This window comes from Pestalotiopsis fici (genome assembly GCF_000516985.1).
Source record: "Pestalotiopsis fici W106-1 unplaced genomic scaffold PFICI_Scf_12, whole genome shotgun sequence".
In the NCBI taxonomy this organism is placed as follows: Eukaryota; Fungi; Ascomycota; class Sordariomycetes; order Amphisphaeriales; family Sporocadaceae; genus Pestalotiopsis; species Pestalotiopsis fici.
In genome coordinates, this window is record NW_006917102.1 from 1,007,149 (window position 1) to 1,031,783 (window position 24,635).

Below are 24,635 nucleotides of genomic sequence, written 5' to 3' on the forward strand. Positions count from 1 at the left end.
TTTTGGTGTGATTTTGGTGTAAATCTGATCGATTGGCCTTTTTTTTTTTTTTTTTTTTGGTGTGGCATGGCTGTATACGGAAGTCGGTAACCGGTCACAGCTCCACAGCGTATACGCTGTTGATAGTTGATATCCATCTAAACTTTCAATAGCAGGAAGGTCGTACTATCTCATTCATTTGATCTTGAATGCCTCTTTTGCTATAATGCAGCGCGTTTGTTCGTATTTGAGCATTGCTTTCAACAATCCCACCATAGCAGCCAACTCGTGCGAGGTGCAGTCAACGCTGGTCGTGCCCACAGCCCATAATGATATACGAAGACTCTCGGCCATCACCATTAAATAGAATAATTCAGAGACTTGTCATTTTATAATCATACTTGTCTTCAATTACATCAAATTACTTCAATATGCAGTCAAAATGCTTTTAGAAGATGGCGACTTTCTACTCCCTCTTCACAGAGATGCCTTTCATGGTACCATCCTTGAAACAAACGATAGCATCAATGTATGATAGTCTATCTATAATCCTTGCAGCACAAGCGCCCCGCCCCGGGACCTCGTGCAGCTTCCGGCCGCCGCGGAACTGTCTTGTGTCAAAATCAACAGGGTACTCCCAAATACTGGTACTACGAAACCCCTGCTTTAGCACAACCAATGAATGATTTCCGTAGATGCTCTGACATATGCAATCAATGCTTATAGCAGGATTTCTTTTTCCTGGAATCTCTTCGTCCGTGTCCCCTGGAAAGTATGGAAAATACCTCGTCCCTGCCACTGCCACGATGCACCCAAAGGCATCATTCATGGGGAAGACTTTCGTTGAAGCGCGATCGCGGTGCTCACTGGCGTACTTCGGCAGGTCAGATGCGAATTATGAGAGAGTAACAGCGAAATTCAGCGGGGTAAAATCACTCACATATTCAAAATATGCAGAAAAAGCGAGTTGACGATTCGGACCAGAGAAAGCGTCGTCAGGTAGCTCATATGCGAGAAGAAATCCATATTGACCAATCTGTCCCCAACAATACAAGATGGTTGCCGCATCGTTGATTGCAAGGTCACAGACTTCAATATGGACTTGCTTACTTAGGAGAGGGAGACGTGGGGGACTCTTGGGGATTTCCAAACCTATGAGCGAGTGGTTCCTAGAACAGCTTCAGCGATTAGGACTTCATGAGTGATGTTGGGACATGAAGTACACTCACGTTTGGCGATATAACAGGATTTCGTTTTGTTTGTTGAGGGCTACGTGGCCATTTTTTGACAGGGCTAATCGAGTTGAACTGTCGAAATTGCCAGGTATGACTCGATCTCGTTCCCAAGTAGAGCCATTGAACACGTATAAGAAGGGCTGGATTGAACTGATCAGTGAGGAAATGTGAAAGGGTTGAGCTGTCAGGACTGACCTGTGTGATACCGTCGCTGCCCCAAACAACCAGGTATATACCTGAAATCGAGAACCTGTCATATCTTGCACCCCTTGGCAATAGTAAGAAATTTCTGGGGCGCTCCGCTATAAAGTCAAAGTGGCCACTTCGAGATATCTTCAACACCGTTAGACCGTTTTGGGAGAGAACGGCGATACGCTCATTATCGATTGCGACTGCAAGCACCTTTCCTATGCTGATTCTACTAGAGACAATGACCTTGTGAGCTTCACTTGTGGTAGTAAAACTGGAGATGGTGGTAGCCGTATCAGGTCGATCAATGGGCGTCCTGTTTGTGGCCTACGATGGCAGATCCTCGCCAACGACAGTAAATGCAGAAGTTTGTGTGATGCCAACGTCGTCGAGAAGCTGAGTTGCTGTGGGTCTTCGTTCATGGTCGACCGATAATGCACGACTGATACAACGCACCCAGTACTTCACGTATAGTCGGTCCTCTGACCATTTATCTACACATTCGAAAAGCCAATCCTGAACGCCTGGTTTCAATTCGAACTGAAGCTCACCCGCCTGTTGTCCAGGCACAGCGAGCGAGGCCGAAGACTTTCGAGAGTAAAAGTAATCATCAGCTACGACACTGACTCCGGCCCTGCGGATAGCCGTCAATCTATCAACTTCTGGGGCATGTCCCAAAGTGAAGGCCAAGACTTCTGCAAAAATTGCCCCAAAAGCCCAGACATCCACTCCTCTACCAAGACGGCGACTGTCGCGACTGGTCGTGGAAAGGACTTCTGGTGGTGTGTAGGCGCCTTGTTCGCGACTGGCCTCTGTATCCACCGTGTATTTGCGGAACAGGTCGCCCACTGTGCCAACAAAATTAACAGGATCTGTCCAATGCTTGATGACTGAAATGCTAAAATCGGTAATTTTCCATGTGCCGACCATGCTCTCTGCGCTACCCTGGAAAATCAAGATATTGTCGGGCTTCAAATCCATACAGACACAATAATAGCGGTCAAGTCGGCCGGGGAAACCGTCGTGGAGAAATTTCATTGCTCCTGCTACTGAAAAACACTGTTTTAGCAAGGCCGTCGCAAGCCTGTCGATGCTTTGTTCGGCACGGGGAAACGCGGCTGGGAAGTAATAACCTGCGTTCCATTCGGAAGGATTTTGGCCGCCAGATAGAAAAGTGTCAAGGCTCCCATGCTCAGGCCAGGGCAGAAAGATCTTGATTTCACCGTTTGCCAATCCCAATATGGCCTGGTGAAGCGAGAGACCTTTGACTCCTGTCAGGCGCTTTTTCAGTATTTGCTTATATCCGACCTCATTGGGCAGGCCGATGAAAGTCTTGACTGCGGCGGCAACAGGATTTTTCTAGTTCTGCATTAGCACATGACTTCCAAGAATCTATTGTTGCGAGTTTGTGTGTAAGCTGAGATTGACCGACGTACATATTGTGTTTCACCTCTGTCGATATGCTCGGGCGCTAGCATCCAACACTGCGTTGTGTTAGCTTGAAGTTTGGCTCAAAGGGCGCCAAGTTTCATGTACCTTGACACCGCCGAACCCTCCATCATAGTTTCCAGGACTTTCGAGATATGGAAGACGTATGCGTTTGTCGGTAATAATTTGCGGCTTGTCGGTGCCGAAGTCGATCACTGCTGGAATGAGCAGATATTGTTCCGGCCATCTGTATAGGAAATGCTCAAGTTTGAGGTTCGCGGCCAGTGCTTTATGCAGTGGCATATGTTTGTCTTGGAACGACGAATGGGAGGCGCCCGCGAAAAATAAGCTTTGGAATTGGTCAAACCATTCCAGAGGTGCAGGCAAAATGACGAAGAACGAAAAGAGCTTCAACATTTGGGTGAGCACCTCAGTAGCTTGTTCGGTCGTTAGTCGCGCGATTGCTTGTATATCCTGTAGGCGACCCTTGTACACATCTTTCAAGTCAGAGAAGCAGACGATGGCGCTGGCGTTCTCGCCCCTTCTGCACGCAAGTATTTTGTTTCGTAGATCTTCCAGTAGTTCCTGTCGCTTAGTCATTGCTGCTTCATCGAACGACATGCTCTTTGCCGTATACTGAAAGCCGTGATCGCCAGCAGAGTCAGGATATATATTTTCGACATCGGAGGGAGCAAAAGAGCCATTTGAGGGCAGAGAAGCAAGCCCAGCCAAATCCTGATCGGATGCATCCGATACGGTGAGCCGACTGGATTGTCCATCCGTACCCTCATCAAAGTAGTCATTATTTCTGAAATAGTCCCAAACGCGATTCTCATCATCTCCAGTTTCTGCCGTGGGCCATGGCAACGATCTCATTGAGAATTCATGCACGTGTTCAAGAACGTGGTCCAGCAGACGCTCGGAATCTGCAGTGTCTGTCTCGTCGCAAAGTGGGCAGCTGCTGAGGCCACTTGGCGCCAGGACTGCAGCACTCGCTGTAAGTGTCTGGTGCTGATCTTCTCTGATCGTGTCATCATGGCGCTTTTTAACATGATCAATGAATTCTGCCACAGATGGAAATATGAGAGACATTCTTCCCGGTGTCTTGCAAGGTATGCATTCCCAACATTGTGCGTGAGCCTCTCTTACATGTCGCATCCAATCAGTTCGATTGACGTACGTTGCTTCGGGGGAAGGGCATTTCTCTAGTATGCAAGTATATGGGCATATGTCCGCCATGAGGTGTTTTCTTTAGTGAGTGCTGTCAGATCAAGCTTCGAACAAGATGAATTTCAGTGTGAGCAGGGAAGGTCTTTGTTACCCACTTCCAGTGTGTTGCCTCGCGAAAGAGGTCTGGCAAAACTTGGCAGCAACATGGGCACCGAAAAGATCGCATCCCTTCATGCATTCGAGGGGGCCTTGGATATGTGACACGTGCAGCGGTTGAGGTTATATTTGTCTTGGCGATTTGTGATGGGGTTGGTCCCTGCCGAGACACTTCTTCAATTTGAGAATCAACAGCTGAAGCCGTTGTCGCAGACATTATAGCAGAGGATGCGCCTGGAGTATTGTCCAAGCCTAGCGGCAGGGCGGGGGATTCCGGGACGGTAATTTGTGTTTGGGGCGTTATCTTGTCCACAGTCATGGGACTGTCATCTCTTGATGGCTCAGGGTTGCTATGCGCCTTTTCGGCATCGATTCCTAATTTCTGGGCATGCCTTTGAGCATAAACGAAACGGTTCCGCCTTCGAAGATTCGATATCATAAGACGCTCTTGGATTGGCGTGAGATCTCTGGCATCAACATCCCATCTATCGCGGCCGGTCTTGCTTCCACGGGCCAGAACAAGGATTTCCAGATGCGATCGTAGTTTTTGGTGCGCTTTTGGGTCGAACAGGCGGTCAGCTTTTTGATTGCGGAAATTTGCGCCGGATTTCCTGATGACCACGGCTATCCTTGTTAGACTGTCAAGAACCTGCTCTACCTCATACTGGACGGTAGCGCATGACGAAGAAGAGAGATCCAATGCTCCTGCCGGTGTCTCCTCCGGCCACGAATCTGTGGAGGACATATCTGACCAAGGTGAAAATGATCGTGGGATAAGCTCGGGGGGCTCCGGAGTTTCCGTCCCAGTATGGCCAGCCGGATCAGAAGTACCCAAGGTTGGGATATCTTTGAAGATGGCTTCCTCGGGTAGCCCAAGTGCTGATGATCTGTAGTCAGCAAAGCCCAATAATGCAGTCCAGTAGACACCCACCGACATCCCTACACTTCTCGATACAGCCTTGGAGGAGACTGAGGATGTTGATCACGAAATCACGCGTATCGGGCTGGTGAGCAAGCCTGGAATCAAGGGACGCTCTTTCGCCAGCAAACGCACCAGTGCCTGCCGCCCAAAGATTGAACTCAGCTAATCGGTTCTCGGCCCATTCATATTGTACCAAGGGTTGTAGATGAAGGCATTCCTCGAAGCGGGCCCGACACTGTTTGGCCACCCCACCAATCGAGCCCTCATTTGCTTCATTATCATTCTCGCGTGCCATCGCCTGACGTGCTGTCAAGACAAATAATGATGAGAAGAGGGGAGTCAGCAGAGAAAGATCAGGGCGAGATGCATTGCACGTCACCACATGTGCGCTAGATCCTATTGGCCACCTCAGGCGAGGTTCTGGGGGAACCTGCAGGTCTATCAAACCCCGCTTCCAGGGTTGTGTCTTACTTCTTCTTGGGCGCAGCTCACAAAACGCGGCGTGCCATTGCTGTCTTCACTCTGCGCCCGCAGTAGGGCATGCGCGCGATGATTTATGGCTACAGAAATAGCCATCGCCGAGGTCGAAGAGATCGAATTCGCCAAAAAGGCGCTTTCCCGCGTTGCCAATATTGGCGCCGAACTTGGTCGTCGAATGAGATCTTCTGTCGCTGGGAGTCTGGGCGCAAGGCTATTAGTGGCGAAAGCGTCTCTGGATTGTGCCGATGCCGAGGAACTCGTGCGCCTGCAAAGACGCATCCCTAAGCTACTCAACGACCTAGAGCGAATATGCGGAGTACGTCGCTGAGTCTGCGCATCACCTGCAGTGTGCATTTATTTCCTTTCCAATTGTGCTAATGTCAGAGGCTGGTAGTGGCCCGAGCCAACAGATTCCGGTTGCCCGATCCTGCATTCAGTCCTGCACCAGGGAACCGACCGGTCGGCACGTAGAGCGGAAGATCGCGTCCAGCGTGGGATATCTGCATGGGCCAAGGGGCCTCTTCTTGTTCGCCAGACCTATTTCCAGAATCTGGACCAGTTCTCGAAGCGTGCAATGGCGATAGGCGACGAGCAACGCCAACCGAAGCGGAAAGCTAAAGAAATACCCGCAATCGATGATTATCCTCCACACATCAATCATAGCCTGTATTCGGTCATGCTGGCACACTCTGTGTGCACGTGTATAATGGATCGCGGATATACAAAATCCAGGCACCCTGCCAGACTACGGTTGAGAGATCAATTGGTCAAGGTCGACGGGTGCATCGCATTCGACATGCTGCTATGTGCGAAGCCTGATACTTGGGAGTACTGGCAAGATGTACAACTACGCATTTCATTGTAAGAAACATGTTGAAAAGTCGATCCCCGCAGTCGAGCGCGTTCGATCGCTGACTTGGCAACAGGAAGGAGGTGACCAAGAAATCGCTTCGAATTGTAGGCGGCGATTCCAATATATACACTGAACGGAAGATGGCCCGTTTCAGGATGATAAAGCCAGGATCTTTGTGTCAACTGCTCGAACCAAGACCTGGTGCTCGAATAGATTGTCAAATACAGGGATCGGAACTACGCCAACTACACGAGAGCTCACCAATTATGCAACATGTACTCCCCGGCCCCAGCGTCTCTCTAAAGAACATTCTGAACACTCACCGTCTATCCAACAGGATGAAACTAGTACTTGCGAATATAGTTGCGAAGTCATTCTATCAGTATTACGATTCACCATGGATGGACAGTAAATGGAGCAGCGAGTCTATCCATTTCTTGCCCCAGTCTCGAATCGACGGCAGCACGACCGAGACCGACGAAAAAGTCTTCTACGCCTCGAGGCCGTATTTTGTCGTCGAATTTGAGGGTGGCAAACGTCCATTTCCGGAATACTGTGACTCCTTCTCTGTGATTTACCGGTACCCAAGGCTGCTTTCTCTCTGCACAATTTTAATGGAAATTGGTCGGGGCAAGACTTTTACTTGGAACCACGACGAATCATTAGAGTGCAGTTTAAATGCTAATTGGAATATCGTCAAGCGTTTGGCTGACAGTCATCGTGGCTGGGGAGACTTCGATTACGCCGATTACCAAAAAGCCATTCTCAGCTGCCTCAATCCCCAGCTTTCCGATAAGGGCACAGCCGAAAATAGCCAAGCCGAGTCAGAAATAGATATTCGAAAAACCATCATTTATAACGATATAGTCTTGCCCTTAGAACGATTGCTCAAACTTGGATTCTCGGAAAGCACACGAAAGTTAGATCCGATCCCGATTGAAGCTCGGCAGCTTGGCGTCCATGAACCTGCTATACAAGCCCTTCCGACTTTCAATCCCGAGAACATAGCAAATTTTGCCCAAGATCGCGAGGCGGACCAGTCTGCCAGATGGTTGGATCAGATCTTGAAAATAAATAGCTATATCAACGACGTATCCAGACGGTGCACGCACGAAGGGAAGCGTCGTGCCACCCGGGTAGCTGTGCTCGACACTGGATACGACGACGAGGCTGTATTCTTCCAAGTTCCGGCTCGTCGAAGGCGCATTAGGCAGTGGAAGGACTTTTACGGAGATTTGGGCGATCCCATCGATGAGACCGGACATGGATCTCACACGGCAGCGCTAATCATGAAGGTTGCCCCGACTGCAGATATATACATAGCCAGAGTCACCAAGAGCCGTGGGACTTTGCGGGATTGCGCTCCCCAAATCGCCAAGGTAAGAATGCTGCATACGCCCGGGGTACATCCTTCAGGCTGATAGAATCATGCATCAATATGCACTGACACCATCGATCGCATAGGCAATTTGGTGGGCAGTAGACGAATGCGAGGCCGACGTGATATCAATGTCGTTTGGGTTCTCAGATGAGATACCGCTCATCAGCAAAACTATCAATGAAGTTCATTTGCAGCGGAACAACAAAATCCTCTTTTTTGCTGCAGCGTCCAACTCTGGCGGAAACCGTAAGGAGATGTTCCCGGCAAGTCATGACTCTGTGATATCAATACGCGAGACAAACAGCAATGGCGCCTTTTCGGACACCAACCCACCTGTTGACCGCCTTGGACCCGCGGTATTTGGTACATTGGGTACCCAAGTGCGGTCGGCATGGCTGCGCAGAGTCGATGGCGAGCTGCCCAAATCTGGTTCGTCTGTCGCCACCGCTATAGCGGCTGGCATCGCGGCCATGATGCTGAACTTTGCCAACCTCGGCTTTTGCAGCTCGAAATTCGTGCTTCCCACCAGCGCCAACCGTTTGTGGACCAGGCGTGGCATGCTCGCCCTGTTTGCGCGGATGTCGGAAGATATGGGCAACCGGTGTTTCTTCATCTCACCTATGAGATTCTTCTCTGACTCAAACGAGGTGGCTTCATGGATAGCAATGGCCGATGCCCTAAAGGGTTGAGGAGCAATGCTTACTTACATTCAAGGGGTGACTCGTGAGTATGAACTCAAAAATGCTAAACTGTGATTGTGATAGATTGCGCTGGGAACCAGTCAAGCAACTACTTGCTATCCTGTGCACACGTAGCCGAATATCAAGAAGTCTTCAGAACCCAGCGCGGAACATTGGTGCTCACTTGAGGTTGTTGACACCATAATTGCCTGCCTGCCTACCTAGACGAAATGAATAGCGGGGACGGGTGCGACGCATGATTGATCAGTGCCATAGCTTATTTGTTAGGCCCCGAGACAGGTTAACCCTGATAGCTTCTCCTTTGGGTTCTATGCGAACACGACAGCTCTACTATGTCCCTTTAATAACCTATTCCCCTGAACGAGCCTGTGAATTCTGCAAAGGTGAATGAGTGTGGCATATATTCGAGAATTACGAGCCGATGAACTCGGTGATATCAGTGGCTTTATGCGCTGTCAGACGTGGCCAAACAAGGGAATGTCTATTACCCCGCCTCAACCGTGAGAACAGCCAGCCAGCCAGCCTGGAAGTGGCTGTGTACCTACCCAGCCCTGCAGATGGCATCTGAGACACCAAAGATCTCACAATGCTGGAAACATAAATTTTCATGCACTGCGAAAAGGCTTCTTCGCATTGTCTAGGTTTCAATTTGCAGGCTCATTACCATGGCTGCTGTGAGAACTTATATCTTGGCGCCAAACCTCCAGTTCAAGCCATCAGGCCCTATACAGCTGTGCAGCATTATAGCTGATCCGTTTCGACCAACCAAGACGCTATCAACTCTCCCGCAAGAGGCCTTACCGCCAATGGAGACAATCAAGGAATATAATCACGAGCTGAGCAGCGAGAAGGGACACCTCATGAGCATGGGGTTTTGGGCCCAGTTCCTTTCGACCGTGGGCGGCGATGCCAGCCTGGAGCATAATGTCAACCACGTACAGCGGTACGACATTGACGAACTCGAGACGCGCTATATTCGCGACGAGCCGTCCGCCAACAATGTCGACCTGGTGCGCAGGCTAGCTGAGCCCAAGGTGCAGGCTGCCATCAAGGCCGGCCTGTTCGGAAGCCAGCCCGTGTATATGATTACGGGCATCAAAATTGCCCGCGGGCTCACTGTGCGGTTGGAGCGATCCACGCAGCTGGGTGGAGGGTTTGGGCCCACGGTGCCCGTGACGGAGAGCGTATCTGTTGGCGGCCAGGTCGTGGGCGAGCATCGTAACAACACGACAAGCGCGTTCCGAGCAGGCGAAGAGGATATCGTCTTCGCCTATCAACTGCACGCCATTCGACGAAAGGGCAGGAAGAAAGAAACCAAGGTGGATGTCTTTGAGTCCGAGGCGGCTTTGCTACATGGTGACGACGGCCCTTATGATTCAGATGTAGAAGGGGCGTCGCTCAGTATGGTGAATGCTGATGACCTATTTGAGGATGATGAGTGTGACGAACTTGCAACCAAGTCCCGCGAGTTGGCCGGTATTGATGGTTCGCTATATATGTATATTTAACGACTAAGTCCTGTCCATGCTCCTACAAGTGACACAAGTTCAGAAGATGCTTGCACCAGATTTCACTGCATTAAGCAATCATTGCAGACAGCAGTTCTTGTGGCTAGAAGAGGACATCACGACGCCGGGGCGGTATCATACTTGTACACATTTTGAAACACATGTTACCATTTCGCTTCGTCACACAATGAGTCCTCGCGGCTCCCACGGACCCCTGTGAGCATCACGTAATTTTGTACCAACACAGCCAAAACCGTATATATTTTGTTAGCATTTCCGCATACAAAAGCTACAACAATGTTTTTATTCATTTAACGCTTTTTCTCTAGATATCGCTTTCTGTATCAACGAGGTGAATTATAAACGAGCAGATCTCACTTGATTTAGCGATGCAGCTGCTTGTTAGCTCCCGACGCGGGCCAGAAAACCATTACCGTCAAGCCATTCTTACGGCTGATTGCTAGAACCACAGCGCACTACCGCGAATAATCCTTAATATCACAGTTTCTTCAACTGCGCGCAATACATCACGAAAGATTGCATAGAAAAAAAATATAAACATATAACAAGACGTAATTTGGGTATAAACACGGGGTAGTAAGTGCTGTTGCGGCAAGGGAAATAGGAAGATGCGCAGCTTGTAGGATACAAAATTACGCAGGTGGCACAGTGAGCTATACTAATTTAAACCGTTTTATTTGATTATTTCGATTATTCTAACTTTATCTACAACATAGTCGCATTGCGCCAGTCGGCGCCTGGCACGGGCAAGCCGAGACATTGGCCGGTAAAGTTCACCACGGTGAAATGGCCATCTTCATGCAATCTCTGGGCAACACCAAATCCATTAGTTCCATCCCGAACAGGCGCCTTTGATGTGGAGGAAAGTTTCTTCGTGAGAAAGTACGACTTCATTGACATGCCCAAAACCACATGATCATGTGCTCTCGGGTTGAGTGAGACTAGATTTTACATAAAAACATGAGGGAGCAGATCATTTGATAACTTCCTACCATATCAATCAGGCTCGCGCGATGAGAGAGTGATTGGTAAATTCAACATAATACTTTCCAATGTCTGTGGATATTCCTAGTTCTACTAACTCCAGAGAGAGAAAGATACAAGTAATCCGATAATCCACCACAATCCCAAACTTTCAAATGGCGCCATTTTCAGTCGGTCGCCTTGCGGCTTCAATATCGTCGTGCATAGCAGGTCGTGGTTGTGACCGTGCACTCAATCTGCTGGCCGTTCGAGCTACTCCATCTGGAAGCAACACGGCTGTCTCATGTGTCCTGCCAGGTGAATTTCCGCCAGACTGAGAACCACCAGGTGCACTCGCGGTAGAGGAGGGTTGCCCCGAAGCCTCTCGCTTCTGCTCGTACTTCTCCCACCTTCGGTCCGAATACAGCTTCATCTGCTTAACCAGCAATTCTTCAGTGGCGTTCACGGTGTCCTCGTAAAAATTATGGCTGGGCAGGTTGACATCAAGGTAGTGCTGGTACAGTCCAATGCGGGCACTCAACCACAAGAAGCTATACTTGAACAGACCTGCTAGGGCTGATCGTGTCCAGCTGTTCAGGGAGAATACAAGTGTCAGGAATATAATTGGAGCAGATATTCCAGCTATTAGGGAGTCAAAAATCAGTATTTCTTTGATTTGATTTTCACCGTAACTCACCAATATATCTGAATTGATCTCCAAGATGCATGAGATTGCCATCTCCTCCGAACTCAATGGTGTTCATGCCAAACAGGGACGACATGAACGACAATGGCAACTAAATCTGGTCAGACCCATGCAACTTGCGTTTGCCTTGTCATGTGTGCTTACGAAAACAATTGTGACAATTGTAAAGACCATGATGGCGCGCCCTTGCGCATTTGCTTCATCGCTTTGCCTGACAGATTGCCAGGCCTGTACAACACCTGCCTGTTGTTGTTTCAACTCCAGAAGGTCCTTGACCTAGAAAGAATGTTATTCATCAATATCGTGGGCTAAAATATAATGATAACAGCTTACACTTGACGCAGTAATCTGCGCGCTTCTCTGTAGTTCTTCTAGTTGCTCGATTCGATCGTCAACACGGGTCCGAGTTTCGTCTGCGTTGATGTTGAACCAATCGAAAATGTTTTTCTGTTCCTGTACAGTTTCTTCGTTGGCGTTGGCAGAGAACTTAGGTACCTTGTTCGCCGAAGTCTTTCTCAGGAGGCCAATTCGCTTCTTCGACGCATCGACTCCGGCTTCCTTGCCCGTGAATTCGCTGTGGGGATCCAGTATATGTTTAACGTGAGTTATGAACTGCTTCAAAACGTCGCGATGGGTCTTGTTGATGTGGATCATGATGCCAAGCTCTTCAAGGATGTCCTTGATCTCTTTCTCCAGCTCGCCTTCTGGAGTGATGTCGAGAAGCGGTACGTGTAATTTGGAGCCAGCAAGACGTGTGCGAGATTTGTAGATCTTGCGCGCTTCCTCGGTCCATCGCCACAAGCGTCCAAAGGCCAGCGTTTGCTTATGCATCTGTGTGATTTTGTTCAAGATTAGCAAGACCTTCGACAAAGTTTGAGAGAATATGGTCGTGGTGTAAAATTGACTTACGATGTTTCCAATGGACTCTGAGAATGCATCAAGCACCTCGGGCTGTTTGTCTGTGGTTCTTGTGCGATCGAAGAATGTATTGGAGCATTCTTCAAATATAATGAGAGCCAAGTCAAACACAGATTTTACCTGCTGATGTCTTTTGTCGCCGATCCTGGTTCGTATTGACTTGTGCACGCCAGATGAGTCATGCTTGTTCGCTCCATATCGCTTCGGGAAGCAGGTGATGATGGTGTTGGCATCCAAGATCCACATCCAGAGCTGGTCAACCATGACCACACGCGAAACCTTGGTGATTTTATCAGAACAGTCGCGACATAATTCATGTTTCCCTAGTCTTGGATGATTGGGCCATGAGGCCTTATCGAAGTCGTATTTGTGGAATTCCGCGCCCTTGGCGGTTGTGGCACGATATACGACTTGGTCTTTGTCGCGAGAGCGAGTCGTGTTCAGCGTCCAGTAGTATGCCTGATCCAGAGTTCGCCTTGGGTGAAGGGGAGCTTCGTGCATGAGAAACTTCTCTAGAAGGCGTTTGTCGCGATAGTTTGTGATCGCCTCAAACAGACGAGCAGCATCGATCAAGTACTGTCCGAGTGGGCTACCCTTTTTATTTCCCTGCTCGTCCTCGTAAGTAATCCGAAGCCTACCGGTCCCGTCCACCTTGACTGGAATTCTCGGATAGCCAAAGCGCTGTGCCAGTGTCCCAAGTGTGAGGATTCGGCCCATCCCTGCAGGTTGTGTCTTGTCCGCTGGAAGCTGCATCCTTTGTGTTGCTGTAGTTGATTGATCGCTGCTGGTAGATTTCGCAGGTGGCAAAGACTTCCTGGCTTCTTGTCTCTTTTTCTTTTCATTCAACTCAATGGTTGTGGCCTTGGCAAGGTGTTGGTCAACGATCTGCTCGATCTTTTGTGCGAATTTCTCGCGGTTTCGCGATGTCTCCCAATGTAGATAAGGCATCTTCGGGGGTATGTTAGATTAGCATCATGATCAAGGCAGAAACAACAGACTCACAAAAAGAACCATATTCTTCGGCAAGTGGTCCTTCTCGGTCTGGCCTAAACAAGTGTGAGACATGAGATTATTCAGAGGCAACTCCAACAATACTAACTGGAAGAGATTGCTTCACAAAAGGGTCGCATGAACCGAGAGTTCACAGATAATTGACTCCCGTGTAGTTGCCCCCGCCAATGTGACTCCTTCAGAATCTTGGCTGAAATTGTTTCTTCCAATGTTCCAATCTTTCGCCTAATCTTGTAGAACTTAGGCGTCTCCTCGTTGAAGTAGCGAGCGATTGCTTCCTATCATGCGTTAGGCAGCCTTAGCTAACCAATCAATCAATTTACGTACCTCTGCCCACTAGTGAGAAGGACTTGTTAGCCAGAGCAAAATAAGAAAAGATAGCGAAGGGTATTACTCACTGCCATGTTATTCGATGGAAGGTGGAAGTACTTGACTGTGGACGTATCCTTTTCGTCACGGCGGAGGATACTATTCTTGCCAGCCTCATTGTCAAGTAAATGTTCCACTGTCGTCTTTTGGTCCGGAAAACTGCCCCAAATCTTTTTGTTCTTCTTGTCCAATTTGAAGTCATCTGGCTCTCCATCTTTGAACTTTATGATAGGAACATTTACGTCCTTCTCTGGTATGTACTTGTCTTGCACAGATTCCGGTTTGACATTCACAGGACTACCGCTGGGCTTGAACGTTCCACTGTCCTCGGGAGTTGCCCTCCTCCATTCCTCGACCATCTGGATACCTTCTTTGTACTCAGGCGATCTCTTCCATTCTTTTCTACTCCTCTCAATATTTGACACAAGTTGACGTTCATCTTCATCTCCATCGTCTTTTAGCTTTTCTCGGAGAAACTCAATGCGCCGGAGCTCATTTAAGCAGTTCGCTCTCCATTTTTCCCTCTTCTTGGTCACATTTTCCCCCTTGTTGTGCTTTGCTTCAAAACTCCACACAGGGTGCGCTTCGTCTTCGAGAAAGTCATGACGCTCGCTGATTTTGAGGCAGCCTAAGAAATGTAGAAGTACCTCTTTGATGTTCTCTTCATGCGGCTCAGCACTCAAACAGGATCGGTGATGGGAACGGTTCATATTGAATGGGTTTTCTTTGCAAATGGCCGTTGTTCAGTCAAGCGAGCCGAAGAATGGACAAGAAGTAAGCTCGGAGGTGCACGAGAAGTGAGACAAGCGCAATACAGAATTGGACCCGAGTGCGAAGCCCGATCTCTGCTTCTGAATAAGTACATCGATAATTTGGGGGCGGCTGAAAAAACGGCTGAAAGCCTCTGCAAACAGAAAATGGTAGAGTAGGTAAAGAATGACCACCATGTAAGATATTATTTCAGATCCTCCAATAGATGGACAACTATACCACAACCTCCCTGCTCACCGAGTACAGCGGTCAAAAAGCAATGAAAAGCTGCGCGAGGCTGTCATAATACAATGATATTGTGTGAAGACTCCATTCCCGACTCAGAAGTTGTGGCAGGGTTATGTTGTATCACGATTGTGTGCCACTGCATAAAGCCATGTCGAGGGAGCAGGGGATCCTTCCTACATGTGGGTAAAAGTTCGCGAGGCTGTGGTTGCGGTACGAGATGACGGCGAGAGCACGGAGAGCGGAACTCGACTGTGGCCGCCCACACTTCGTTTCCTTTCATCAAGATAAAGGTACCATGATGTGATATTCGGGGGAAGCGACTTCGATCTTGTGTGATGGATGAATGGTCTTGCCAGATGTCCTCGGAAAACGCCGTATCACCGCCCTGTTCAGGGTTGTCGCTGAAGGAGCCCTGCGGACAAAGTCTGGCCGGTTTCCATGTTCCCATTTCCGACTTCGGGTAAATTGAAGTGAAGAGAGTCCATCAATAAAAAACTAATATTTCCTGCGGCCCATCGTGGCTGTGAAGAGTAATAATGTCATCAATTGAATCTGTTCACCGCCACCTAAAAACGCCGAGACCAATCTTTATCTGCGCCAGGATCAATAACAGTGCTAAGAATACAAACCGGAACCCTTCAACTCCTAAATGGCCCATATAATTTCTCATTCAAGGATTGTTGGACTTTGGAAGATAGCGACTCCGAAAGACATTACTGATAGTACTCATGCGGCTTCCAATTCCACCATCCTGTATTCTGCTTGCCAGCGCTTCTTCCAACGCCGACTGAGTCACAGAAGCATCTACTTGCAAATTAGTGTGAACAGCCAACAAGAGAGGGGACAGACTGACCGTCGAGATCGCTAAAGCTGCTTCCCATACTAGGTGTGCCATCACTGTCTCGCGAATAACCCTTGCCTTTTCCGATAGGACTTCTGCCCGCAAGCTCCTGGGTCCGACGGGGGGACAAGGGTGACCCCAACCCAGCCTTACCTCCAGCCAAGCCTCGTGGCATTGGAGCGGCAGAACTTGTCGAAGAGTCAGAGGTCTGGGATAAGTGTATCTTGCCATGTTGTTTTGGCTGTTTTCTCGGGAGGTTTCCCCTCAGCGTAGCGCTGAGATCATGCTGTCCACCAGCTGACCCTTCTTTCTGTGCCCTATATGGCATGAACGCCGGTTCGTCATCCTCTTCATCGTCGTCATCATCATAGGATATGGGCGGTCGACGGATGATTCGGGACTGCGCCGGACTGGACTCATCCGAAGACGAGGCGGCGGAGCTAGTGTCTGCGGGGCCGGGCGACGAAGGATCGGGCTCGACTTCGGGGGTAGCGGCAGTCGTGCTTAGTGGGAGGGAAGAAAGTCTGCGCCTCTGCGCGTCTCCCGATCTGATGTTTGCCTTGCTGCTGCCTCCTAGATTTCGAGTCGCGTAGACGGAACCTGTGTTGGACGATGTCTTTCGGGCGGCTTGCGGGCGTGGTGTTGCACGCAGCGGTGTGCCCGGGGTACTGCCATCGTTTCGCGGTAGAGGCGAGTCCTTTCTAAGCGAAAGGGCGGAAGGGGCTCTCGGTCGGCCAGCCGCTGAGCTCGTTCGCTGGAGTCCATCGCCCGTTAATGCGGGATCAGCACCAGGTGCCGGAGAACTGGCTGATGACCCTTTGGCTGCGGCTGCCGCTTTGCGAAGCTGGGCTCGAACTTGTGATGTATGTCGTTCGGTAAGAAAGGCGACTTGTTGGAGGAGGAAATCGACGTTGACATTGAAACGTGCAGCACTATGACAGGACATTGGTGAGCGATCATCGCATACGTAGCCCGAGGATACTTACATTTCATTCCCTGAAAGAAGATATTGGTCAATAAACGATTGACGAAGTTTATTCGGTATACTTACAATCTATATCAGTCTTGGAAACACCAGAAACAATATTCCAGAGCGCCTCATCCTTGGAAGGATCCCAGTTGACCTTTGGCACTGTTAGTGGCCGAGTTGCGCACGCGAGCTCTCGTCTGTCATGAATCACGTACCGGCGGAGGATCCACAAAGTTTCCACGGGGAAATGGTAATCGGATGAAAACCGTATACGTCGGATCTGAAGAAGCCATGGTCATGTGGTGTTTGATGCCATCAAGAATGCAGCCTCACGGCAGAAACAGCTTCCAGGCAATGTATGATGTAGGCCTGAAAGGTCACTGATAAGGACCATCATAGCTTTATCGCCCGGCATAAGTGTCAGGCAGGGATTGTCTCACTTCCTAGCGACTCCGGGGTTATGCCGTCCCCCCGGATATGGGGGTCCTGGCAGTTGCCTCGGCCACTAAACCGCTGGAGCGTACCTTAGAGCAATGGTAAGCCATAGTGGCTTTCACTGAAGCCCGTTGGTTCCGAGAGGTTTCAGCCTTAAGCAACAAATAATTGAAACCACCACGAAATGAGGCGTAAATAATTATTTCGGAAAGATCAACAAAGATCTTTCTACTTCAGCCTGCATTAGGCCCTTTCAAACATATCTTACCTTACTGCTTTTGTCCGATAACACAAAAGAGATGCCCAACCACCCGCATCACCGATTGCCAAGCCAAGCGCTCGCCCCGTAGGCGAAGAGCATCAAGTGACCATGAATGACTTGCGGGTAGCGCAGAAAGGACCGGAACTGAGGCAGGCTGGGCTTTGGTGTGGCAGGCCTCCTCCCTCACCGCGATGATCCGATCCCCCTCCCGTCGATTTTTTAGAAGGGTGGTCGGCCCAAGTCGATCTGTCATTGAAAATGCCTGGTTCTCCCGTTCTTTTAATAATAGCCAGTCATATGTATGGATAATGCTACAAGATTGTCCGTGGTATTACACAAATATATCCCCTTTGACTTCCAGAATAAACTCGTGATCCCGGCATCTCTTGCGATTGGTCTCGTTTGGTTGGCTGGCTCTTTCGACAACTACGTCAAATCACAGGACTTTTTGGCCAGGATATTTTGCTTCCCGCTCGCGACAGGTTACATTCAATCGGCCAATGACGAAGTAGGATCATGTCTTTGTCGCCCATATCGAGAGATCTTCACTGGGTTTTCTTTCTCTCTTGACAGTGATTGCTTCTTGTCCAGCTTCATCCATTCTCATATATATTGCATTTGCTTTTATCCCCGGATTACATCTGCAAGTAATCTGTTCGCCTGTCTATAAGGCGGGGGGGCTCCAATATGGAGGTAAGCCCGTTTCTGGGAAATCCTCGCTTACATCACTGAGCGCAATAACTAATTTTCTCACCCAGAGCCTGATCAGACGTGCTGCTGAATTTCCAAATTGGACACAAGTTCCTATTCCGAATTTTCAACTCTCAGCCAGCGGTCTTTTAGCATTGGCAGACTTGAGCACCATTGCCCAGCGCACTGCTATTGCAGGCGGATCATCATGGCTCGACGCACTGCTCCTGGCTCCGGGCTTACACTACCAACAGGCGGCCGACGCCCTGGACAAGGAGACGGCCAAATATGACGCCGTGGAACTCGTGCAGGGGCGCATGTCGACGTACAACATCAACAACCCGGCGACGGTTCGGTATCTGCAAAAGGTCGGCCGGCAGGGCGAGCTCGTGACCGTCGACGTGGGCATGATCCCCCAGCGGCAGTACTTTCGTCGTGCGGGCCGCGGTCGCCGCCGCGGCGGCCAGAGAGCCACGATTTGGCGTGACACGGGCTCGGATCTGGGCTGGTTCTCACATGTGCTGTACCTCGCCAGTCCCGTGTTGACGGTGACGGCAATCGTCTTTCTAGTGTTGCTGCGGGAGTGTGAGTGACCCACCCCTTTGTGCTCTGGTCTTGAGATGTTGTAACTAATCGACCTTGTCAGGGTACGGAGTAGCTTTCCTGCTCGCCTTGATGCTCTCCCGCATCCTCAACATCTGGGTCATCAAGCAGCGCGCAAAACCACCACAGCCTCTGCCACCCGATCCGGACGTCAGTCACATGCTGACGCAATACCTCGTGGACCTGGGCAACGGGCGCTCCGTCCGGCTGCGCGGCATGGCCGACGATCTCCAAGCCATCACAACATCGTCGTGGCTCCGCGCCAAGACCCACGCCGAGGGCTACCTCGAGGCCGCGGCCAAGCTGATTGTCTATGTCGTCGCCGCCTTTAGCGGCAACATGTCCCAGGTCGGCGGCATCATCTTCATGGGCTTGCTGCTCATCACGGCTGGCTTGCTTGGCTTGAGTAATGCCCATGCCAAAACTTTCACAATGCACGGGAGGCTGGCGGCGCCCACGATGGAACGCCTGCCGTACCCGACGGATAAGCCGCCATATCCTCGCAGCAAGAGCACCTTTAGTGACGGGACCGTGTCGTTTCCGGCAACGACGCAAAGGACGGACACTGGGTTGACTGCTCTCAGTGACTGGGCAGAAACAGGTCAAGTCGGTGCTCCACTGAGGAATAGCCATCCCTTTGATAAGGACGTGGACTATTCATGAATGAGAACAACTCCAATTCAAAGTCGTACGTCACTAGCATGATTTATTGAGCATGTGGTTTATAGAATTGTCATATTTTTTTTCTGCAGCCTAAACTAAGCCTTGTTACTAGTCTTACAGATGTCTATATCGTAGTCTCGACAAGAACTTGAAACCTTTTGAAGCTGCGTAATACAGTTGGGGGTATATATCGCGAGAAACCATTGCCATGGTGTTTGAGCCATTGAACGCCTTATTCCTTTGAGATTCATCTCTCCTTGCTTGCAAATATTCCACCCTTAGGTCTTGATAACAAAGGGGATGCCGCAGAGCGAGCTCGTTCGATTTTGGAAAATTAGACTGCGTATAACGCAAAGACAAGCGTAAAAAGAAAAAGTTTGATGGTCGTGTGATCAGACGTCTGGGAGAACCCGTTCCATCGATGCTGATGGAAAGGGTTTTGATGAGTGTGAGTGTCGGTCATGGTTCTCGTCTCAGCCCTCCTCGTTGCATCGAACAACTTCACACAGCGCGCGAATGAATAAGGGGTCAATATCCTTAATGTCTCCGGGCCTTACACTCTTCGACTGTGTCAGTGGTTCGCCCGACGTCAAGCGCAGTGTGCCGACCAGCCTCGCAATGCATTTTGCCAAGCCATATCGCAAATCCTTGAGGGACTGATCGTGCTCATCCGATGTACGATTGGCCACTGAGCCAAAAGTCTTGGTGTTTTCGCGTTTGCCTTGCATAAAGCCTGTCTTGCCACGTCTGGTGTCTGGGCGAGCCGTGGTAGACGAATCTCGAGGCGGAGCAGTTGTCGAGGGGTCATTTTCAAGACCGAGGAGGGTAGCTGCCTTGTGGGGAATCTTATTATTATCCGAGCGAAGTGAGGCCTTGTCGGAAATGCTAGGTGCACTTGATTGCTTCGAGCCAGGACGGGCTGTCTGGGTAACCACAGTAGACGGCGGGCAGAGAGAGGTAACGTAGTTATAGGCCAGAATGTGGGCATAGAGAGCGTCGCAAAGGTGATCAGTTCCCTTGGGAAAGATGTTCTTGACCGACTGCCACACTGCCTTTTGCGATTGTGGCTCTATTGCTTCGTCCAAGGGCGGTGGGAGATATCTCTGGGACGGTTGCAGTTTGGTTGGACTCGGCTCAGGCGCGCGCTTTGTTGTGAGCCACTTCCATTTTGACGGTTTTGCCGAAGCGTCGGGCGAGTCGAGGGAGAGCTGCGAGTCATCGGCAATGTCGAGTTTGCGGAATCTTACTTTCTTGCCATTGCCGCGGATAGTCTCAATGGACAGACTCGAGCAGGTCAGAATGGTCTCTGGAAAACATGCCACCGATATGCGCAGAGTGTCGAGTACCTCTGGTGCAACATGAAGACGCGAGCCCTGGAAGTCCTTTGTCGGCGATGGCAGATGGCCAAACTCAATAGAGCTCTGGTCGACCCATCGCTCAATATCGGCCAAGGGCGAAACGATGGTGGGTGTGGCAACTTGATTCACTTCCTTAGGCGTCGCGACGGATTGATCAAAGGTATCGTCATCCTCGTCGTCTTCATCGTCAGAGTTCAATGACAACATGCTGCGTGCTTCATCGTCTCTAGAATAAGGCGATGCGTTACCGGCTGAGCTTGGTCGTCTGGTGGGGGTGACTGTGGGCATGAGATTGGAGTTGATGATGGAACTGTGGCGGACTGAAGACGGCGAATGAGGAGAGGCGCGTTGGTAAGACACACGTAGAAAGTCGGAATTCTGCGTCAGTGATGAACGTCGAGCAGGGAACCCATTAGGCCGCGTGCTGGTGCTGGTGCTGCTGTTGAACGACGACGGAGTCTCTGGTTGCATCAAGCTCGTGCCAAAGTTCATTGGCGACTTGAATGCAGGCAGAGGCTCCGCGACGGATGGGGAAGGTTTACCATTTCCCAACGAAATTGTTCGCAGCTCGCCACCAATATCCCGTGGGGAACGTGGTGAATCCAATGGCGATCGTGGGCTGGACTGTTGTCGAATGTTGCTGAGGGATTGGCACCTCTCCACCTGAGAGGCGTTGCTACTGTTGTGGTTGATGCTGCTACTGTGGTGGGCGTCGTTTGTAAGTTGGAGATCGGTCCAGCTGCCATTGGAATTCTTATCAATCGGCGAATTAGACTTGTCACTGGCGGAAAACCTGCCAGACGTAACAGAGGTTGCTGCCGTGCCAACCGATACTTCACGGCCACGCCCAGCTACCGATGGAGGCTCCATTCCGCCCGACGAGTCTGTCGATGTCGACTCAAAGCTTTGCCTTCTTTCTCGTCCAGACGCCATGTCTAATTGGTGATTGCCAGATTCCACGGTTTGTAAGGATCTCATTCGTACCAAAACGTGTCGTTGATCGGGCGACGATAACAGTCCAGAGGATCTATCCTGCAATGAGTTGTGTCTCCTGCCTCCATGGCCGGACAGCGAAGCTGCGGGAGCCCCAGCCGTTAAATTCTTGGACCGAAACACTTCTTCTGACAGCCCCAAGTCACCTGCAAGCATCTCCGGAAAGTTGCAGTCCATGAGTGGCTCCGGGACCTCCATGATTGGCAACGGTCAATGGCACTTTGCCGAACAGGCCTGGTGCTTCAAATATGCAGTTGCTGGGCGGTCTGCACCTGGGCAATATCGAGATGAGCCACCTTACTGGCTGTTGCACGCCCAGAGGAATGCGGCCGTCGGTCCTAATCGTTGGTCACACAAGAGAAAACAAAATGTGTACGGGTCCGTTTGCCCCCAGAGGCAGCAGAAATCTGGGAAACTCGAGGGTGATGCGGACCGGCTACGCGAAGGTAGCACAGCAGTCAATCGTGTGATCAAAAGAGTCAAAGCCAGCCTTGTAGTTGCTGAGCAGGCAAGCACAAGCGGCAACACACACATGCAACAACAACAGACATACGGGGTAACAGTATGTAAGTAGGCACTTAAAGTATGGAGAAGAGAGAAAGGAAAACAAGATTGACACTGGATCAGATTGATTGGGGAATTTGCTCCTCCACTACAAAGACAGCACGGTTCAGAAGGGACATGGGCGGCGATGGGAGAGGCTTTTGAGCAGATCGCCCATTTAGCATTCCTAGGGCACAAGGGGTTCATCCGCTGGTGTCCGGAGAGGAATGGTGGCAGGTGGGGCGTTAGTAGGTTGGCATGGGATCGGGAAAAAAAAGAAAGAGAATAAGAATCCTGATCCGTCCCTCCCTTGCCTACATACATCCACAAGCACAACATGGCGTTCACTAAATAAACTAGCCAGTGTGGTTGTTGTATACATTAGTTGTTGTGAGGAGCAAGAGAACGAGACATGTACGACAGATTGAGTTGAGACACCTATTAACTTGAGTTTACACTCTTCATATCGACTTGCAGTAGCCGACCAGTCAGTGGTTGCTTTTTGGAGCTGCACCAGCGATCAGTGAGCTGCAGTCAGAACATTTTCGTAATCAGCCCCTAGACTGTCTCCACGTTGCCAAGTGATCAGCTACCGGGATCGAATTTAGTCGTGATGTTAGCAGACCAGACTACGAAGCCATGTTCTGCCATGTCATTGTGGCAGTGGATAGTTCGGGGGGGACCTGGGCTAAACTGAATTTGTATTGCCACTTGCTCAAAAGTAGCGAAAAAAGTAGGGGCTCAATCTCCAGTTGACCAGGGGAGATGCTGGGCGATTAAGGGTGCTAATGCTAGGAATCAGGAATCAGAAATCAGGAACCGGCAAATGATGCCCTCTAATCACGGTTTTTGGTGTGATTGCTCATTATCCCCGTGCCGAAGAACAAGTCCTTCTGGAACGATTGGATACAACCTGGTATTCTTAACTTGCCGAAGGTGCACACACTCATCACTTTCAGTTCTCTAGCTACATACACTACACCATATTTACCTATAACCGCATACTTCGTACATAAGGGGGGGAAGGGGGACAAGGCTTAAAAAAAGAAATTATGCAAGGGCACATACGTCCCTCAACGTGGCTGCTAGGGATGTCATTGGATGCAGTGCTGATCATGGCTCGTGGCCTTGATCTGCGGGTGAATGGTTCTCTGGTGTGTGTGCATCGCAAAGTATCGCCTGCATGCTGCCATCCGGGTATAATGTGGTCGAGGCACATTTTATGGTGGTATTGGAACGGCTGATATGTCGGGCAGCCACATGGCGTAACGACGAATTATACCTCGACTCGAAACAAGAAGCACAAAGCCGAAAGCAACACCAAAGCCCGCCCCCCTGGGAGCTTCTGATGAGGAACACAGGGCTTCCCGGGCTGGGCTTCTGCAACGAGAACGAACGCAAAGGAAGCGGCTGACCACATTTGTACTCCCTGGGCTTGACTTTTCTTGAGAACGAGTCCGATGGCAGCGAACGGTAGCGATATAGCCAGGGACGCCGATAACGCGCGCATGAAGCCTAGCTCTTACATTCATATGATATAATTCGGAGCTGAACCAAGGCTGGGTGATTTTTGCGAAGCCAGCGTCGTAATGAATCTGGAAACGAATATTAAGCCATCATTCCGTGAGGCGCCTGCTTGCCTGCCTGTTGTTTAGTCTCCCACATTTGTAATCCACGAACAGATTGCCTTTTTCTGATAGTGACACACACACACACACACACACTGAATGAGTATGAGGGGAGGCGGGCTGGGCAAAGACTGACTGATTGATTAAATGCAACTCTCGCGTATCACAGTCGCGTCACTGTCAAAGCACAGCGCTCCAGAGTAATTAGTGCAGGCCCTGTTGACAAAGAAAAGCAATGTCGGGCTCACCGATGTTTTTCGTTTTTTTCCATAGTTTGACGGCTGACGATTATTTGACACGTCGGGGTCGCATCTGTCATGACCCAGTGGCTTTCCAAACATGACCCATCTGCTCGCCACTCGGAAGATCTAAACATCAGCTCTTCGCTTATCGAAAATGTTCGGCGAGAGACGATGAATAATGGCTACAAACTCTGTAGCATCTCGACTACATAGGTACGCAATACACCTAGACAGAGCGATGTATCGAAATCTAATAATGGAACCCAAATTTAAAAAAAGTGATTAATGCTTATCGATTATATTCAATGGCAAACCCATCGAGGCAGAGGTCCATTTCTACGGTGAGCCTACATAGTTTTCACCCATGCTCCTACATTTAAAGAGCTCGAGGCTAGATCCTGGTCAGCTTCAGCGGCAT

General features: G+C 50.0%; 7 protein-coding genes across 7 annotated transcripts; 3 read left to right on the plus strand and 4 right to left on the minus strand.

The window, feature by feature from the left end:
- Positions 1-1,730: 1,730 nt before the first annotated feature.
- PFICI_14069 (uncharacterized protein) lies at positions 1,731-5,374 on the minus strand (the record flags this gene model as incomplete). The annotated part of the gene is made up of 5 exons (XM_007842650.1): positions 1,731-2,762; positions 2,840-2,887; positions 2,940-3,872; positions 4,330-5,036; positions 5,089-5,374. The coding sequence occupies 5 exons, from the start codon at positions 5,372-5,374 to the stop codon at positions 1,731-1,733; spliced, it is 3,006 nt and encodes a 1,001-aa protein (XP_007840841.1).
- Positions 5,375-5,635: 261 nt separating this feature from the next.
- On the plus strand, positions 5,636-8,482 carry PFICI_14070 (uncharacterized protein; the record flags this gene model as incomplete). The annotated part of the gene is made up of 4 exons (XM_007842651.1): positions 5,636-5,875; positions 5,954-6,420; positions 6,486-7,791; positions 7,877-8,482. 4 exons carry the CDS (start codon positions 5,636-5,638, stop codon positions 8,480-8,482), a joined length of 2,619 nt encoding a protein of 872 aa, XP_007840842.1.
- A 677-nt stretch (positions 8,483-9,159) lies between these two features.
- On the plus strand, positions 9,160-10,002 carry PFICI_14071 (uncharacterized protein; the record flags this gene model as incomplete). The annotated part of the gene is made up of 1 exon (XM_007842652.1): positions 9,160-10,002. One exon carries the CDS (start codon positions 9,160-9,162, stop codon positions 10,000-10,002), a length of 843 nt encoding a protein of 280 aa, XP_007840843.1.
- Positions 10,003-11,158: 1,156 nt separating this feature from the next.
- PFICI_14072 (uncharacterized protein) lies at positions 11,159-14,700 on the minus strand (the record flags this gene model as incomplete). The annotated part of the gene is made up of 9 exons (XM_007842653.1): positions 11,159-11,628; positions 11,684-11,783; positions 11,837-11,968; positions 12,026-12,523; positions 12,602-13,558; positions 13,613-13,656; positions 13,710-13,899; positions 13,949-13,957; positions 14,020-14,700. 9 exons carry the CDS (start codon positions 14,698-14,700, stop codon positions 11,159-11,161), a joined length of 3,081 nt encoding a protein of 1,026 aa, XP_007840844.1.
- Positions 14,701-15,659: 959 nt separating this feature from the next.
- On the minus strand, positions 15,660-17,093 carry PFICI_14073 (uncharacterized protein; the record flags this gene model as incomplete). The annotated part of the gene is made up of 5 exons (XM_007842654.1): positions 15,660-15,793; positions 15,843-16,762; positions 16,817-16,826; positions 16,882-16,954; positions 17,016-17,093. The coding sequence occupies 5 exons, from the start codon at positions 17,091-17,093 to the stop codon at positions 15,660-15,662; spliced, it is 1,215 nt and encodes a 404-aa protein (XP_007840845.1).
- Positions 17,094-18,184: 1,091 nt separating this feature from the next.
- On the plus strand, positions 18,185-19,453 carry PFICI_14074 (uncharacterized protein; the record flags this gene model as incomplete). The annotated part of the gene is made up of 3 exons (XM_007842655.1): positions 18,185-18,190; positions 18,256-18,772; positions 18,834-19,453. 3 exons carry the CDS (start codon positions 18,185-18,187, stop codon positions 19,451-19,453), a joined length of 1,143 nt encoding a protein of 380 aa, XP_007840846.1.
- A 473-nt stretch (positions 19,454-19,926) lies between these two features.
- PFICI_14075 (uncharacterized protein) lies at positions 19,927-22,002 on the minus strand (the record flags this gene model as incomplete). The annotated part of the gene is made up of 1 exon (XM_007842656.1): positions 19,927-22,002. One exon carries the CDS (start codon positions 22,000-22,002, stop codon positions 19,927-19,929), a length of 2,076 nt encoding a protein of 691 aa, XP_007840847.1.
- Between the last annotated feature and the right edge of the window lie 2,633 nt (positions 22,003-24,635).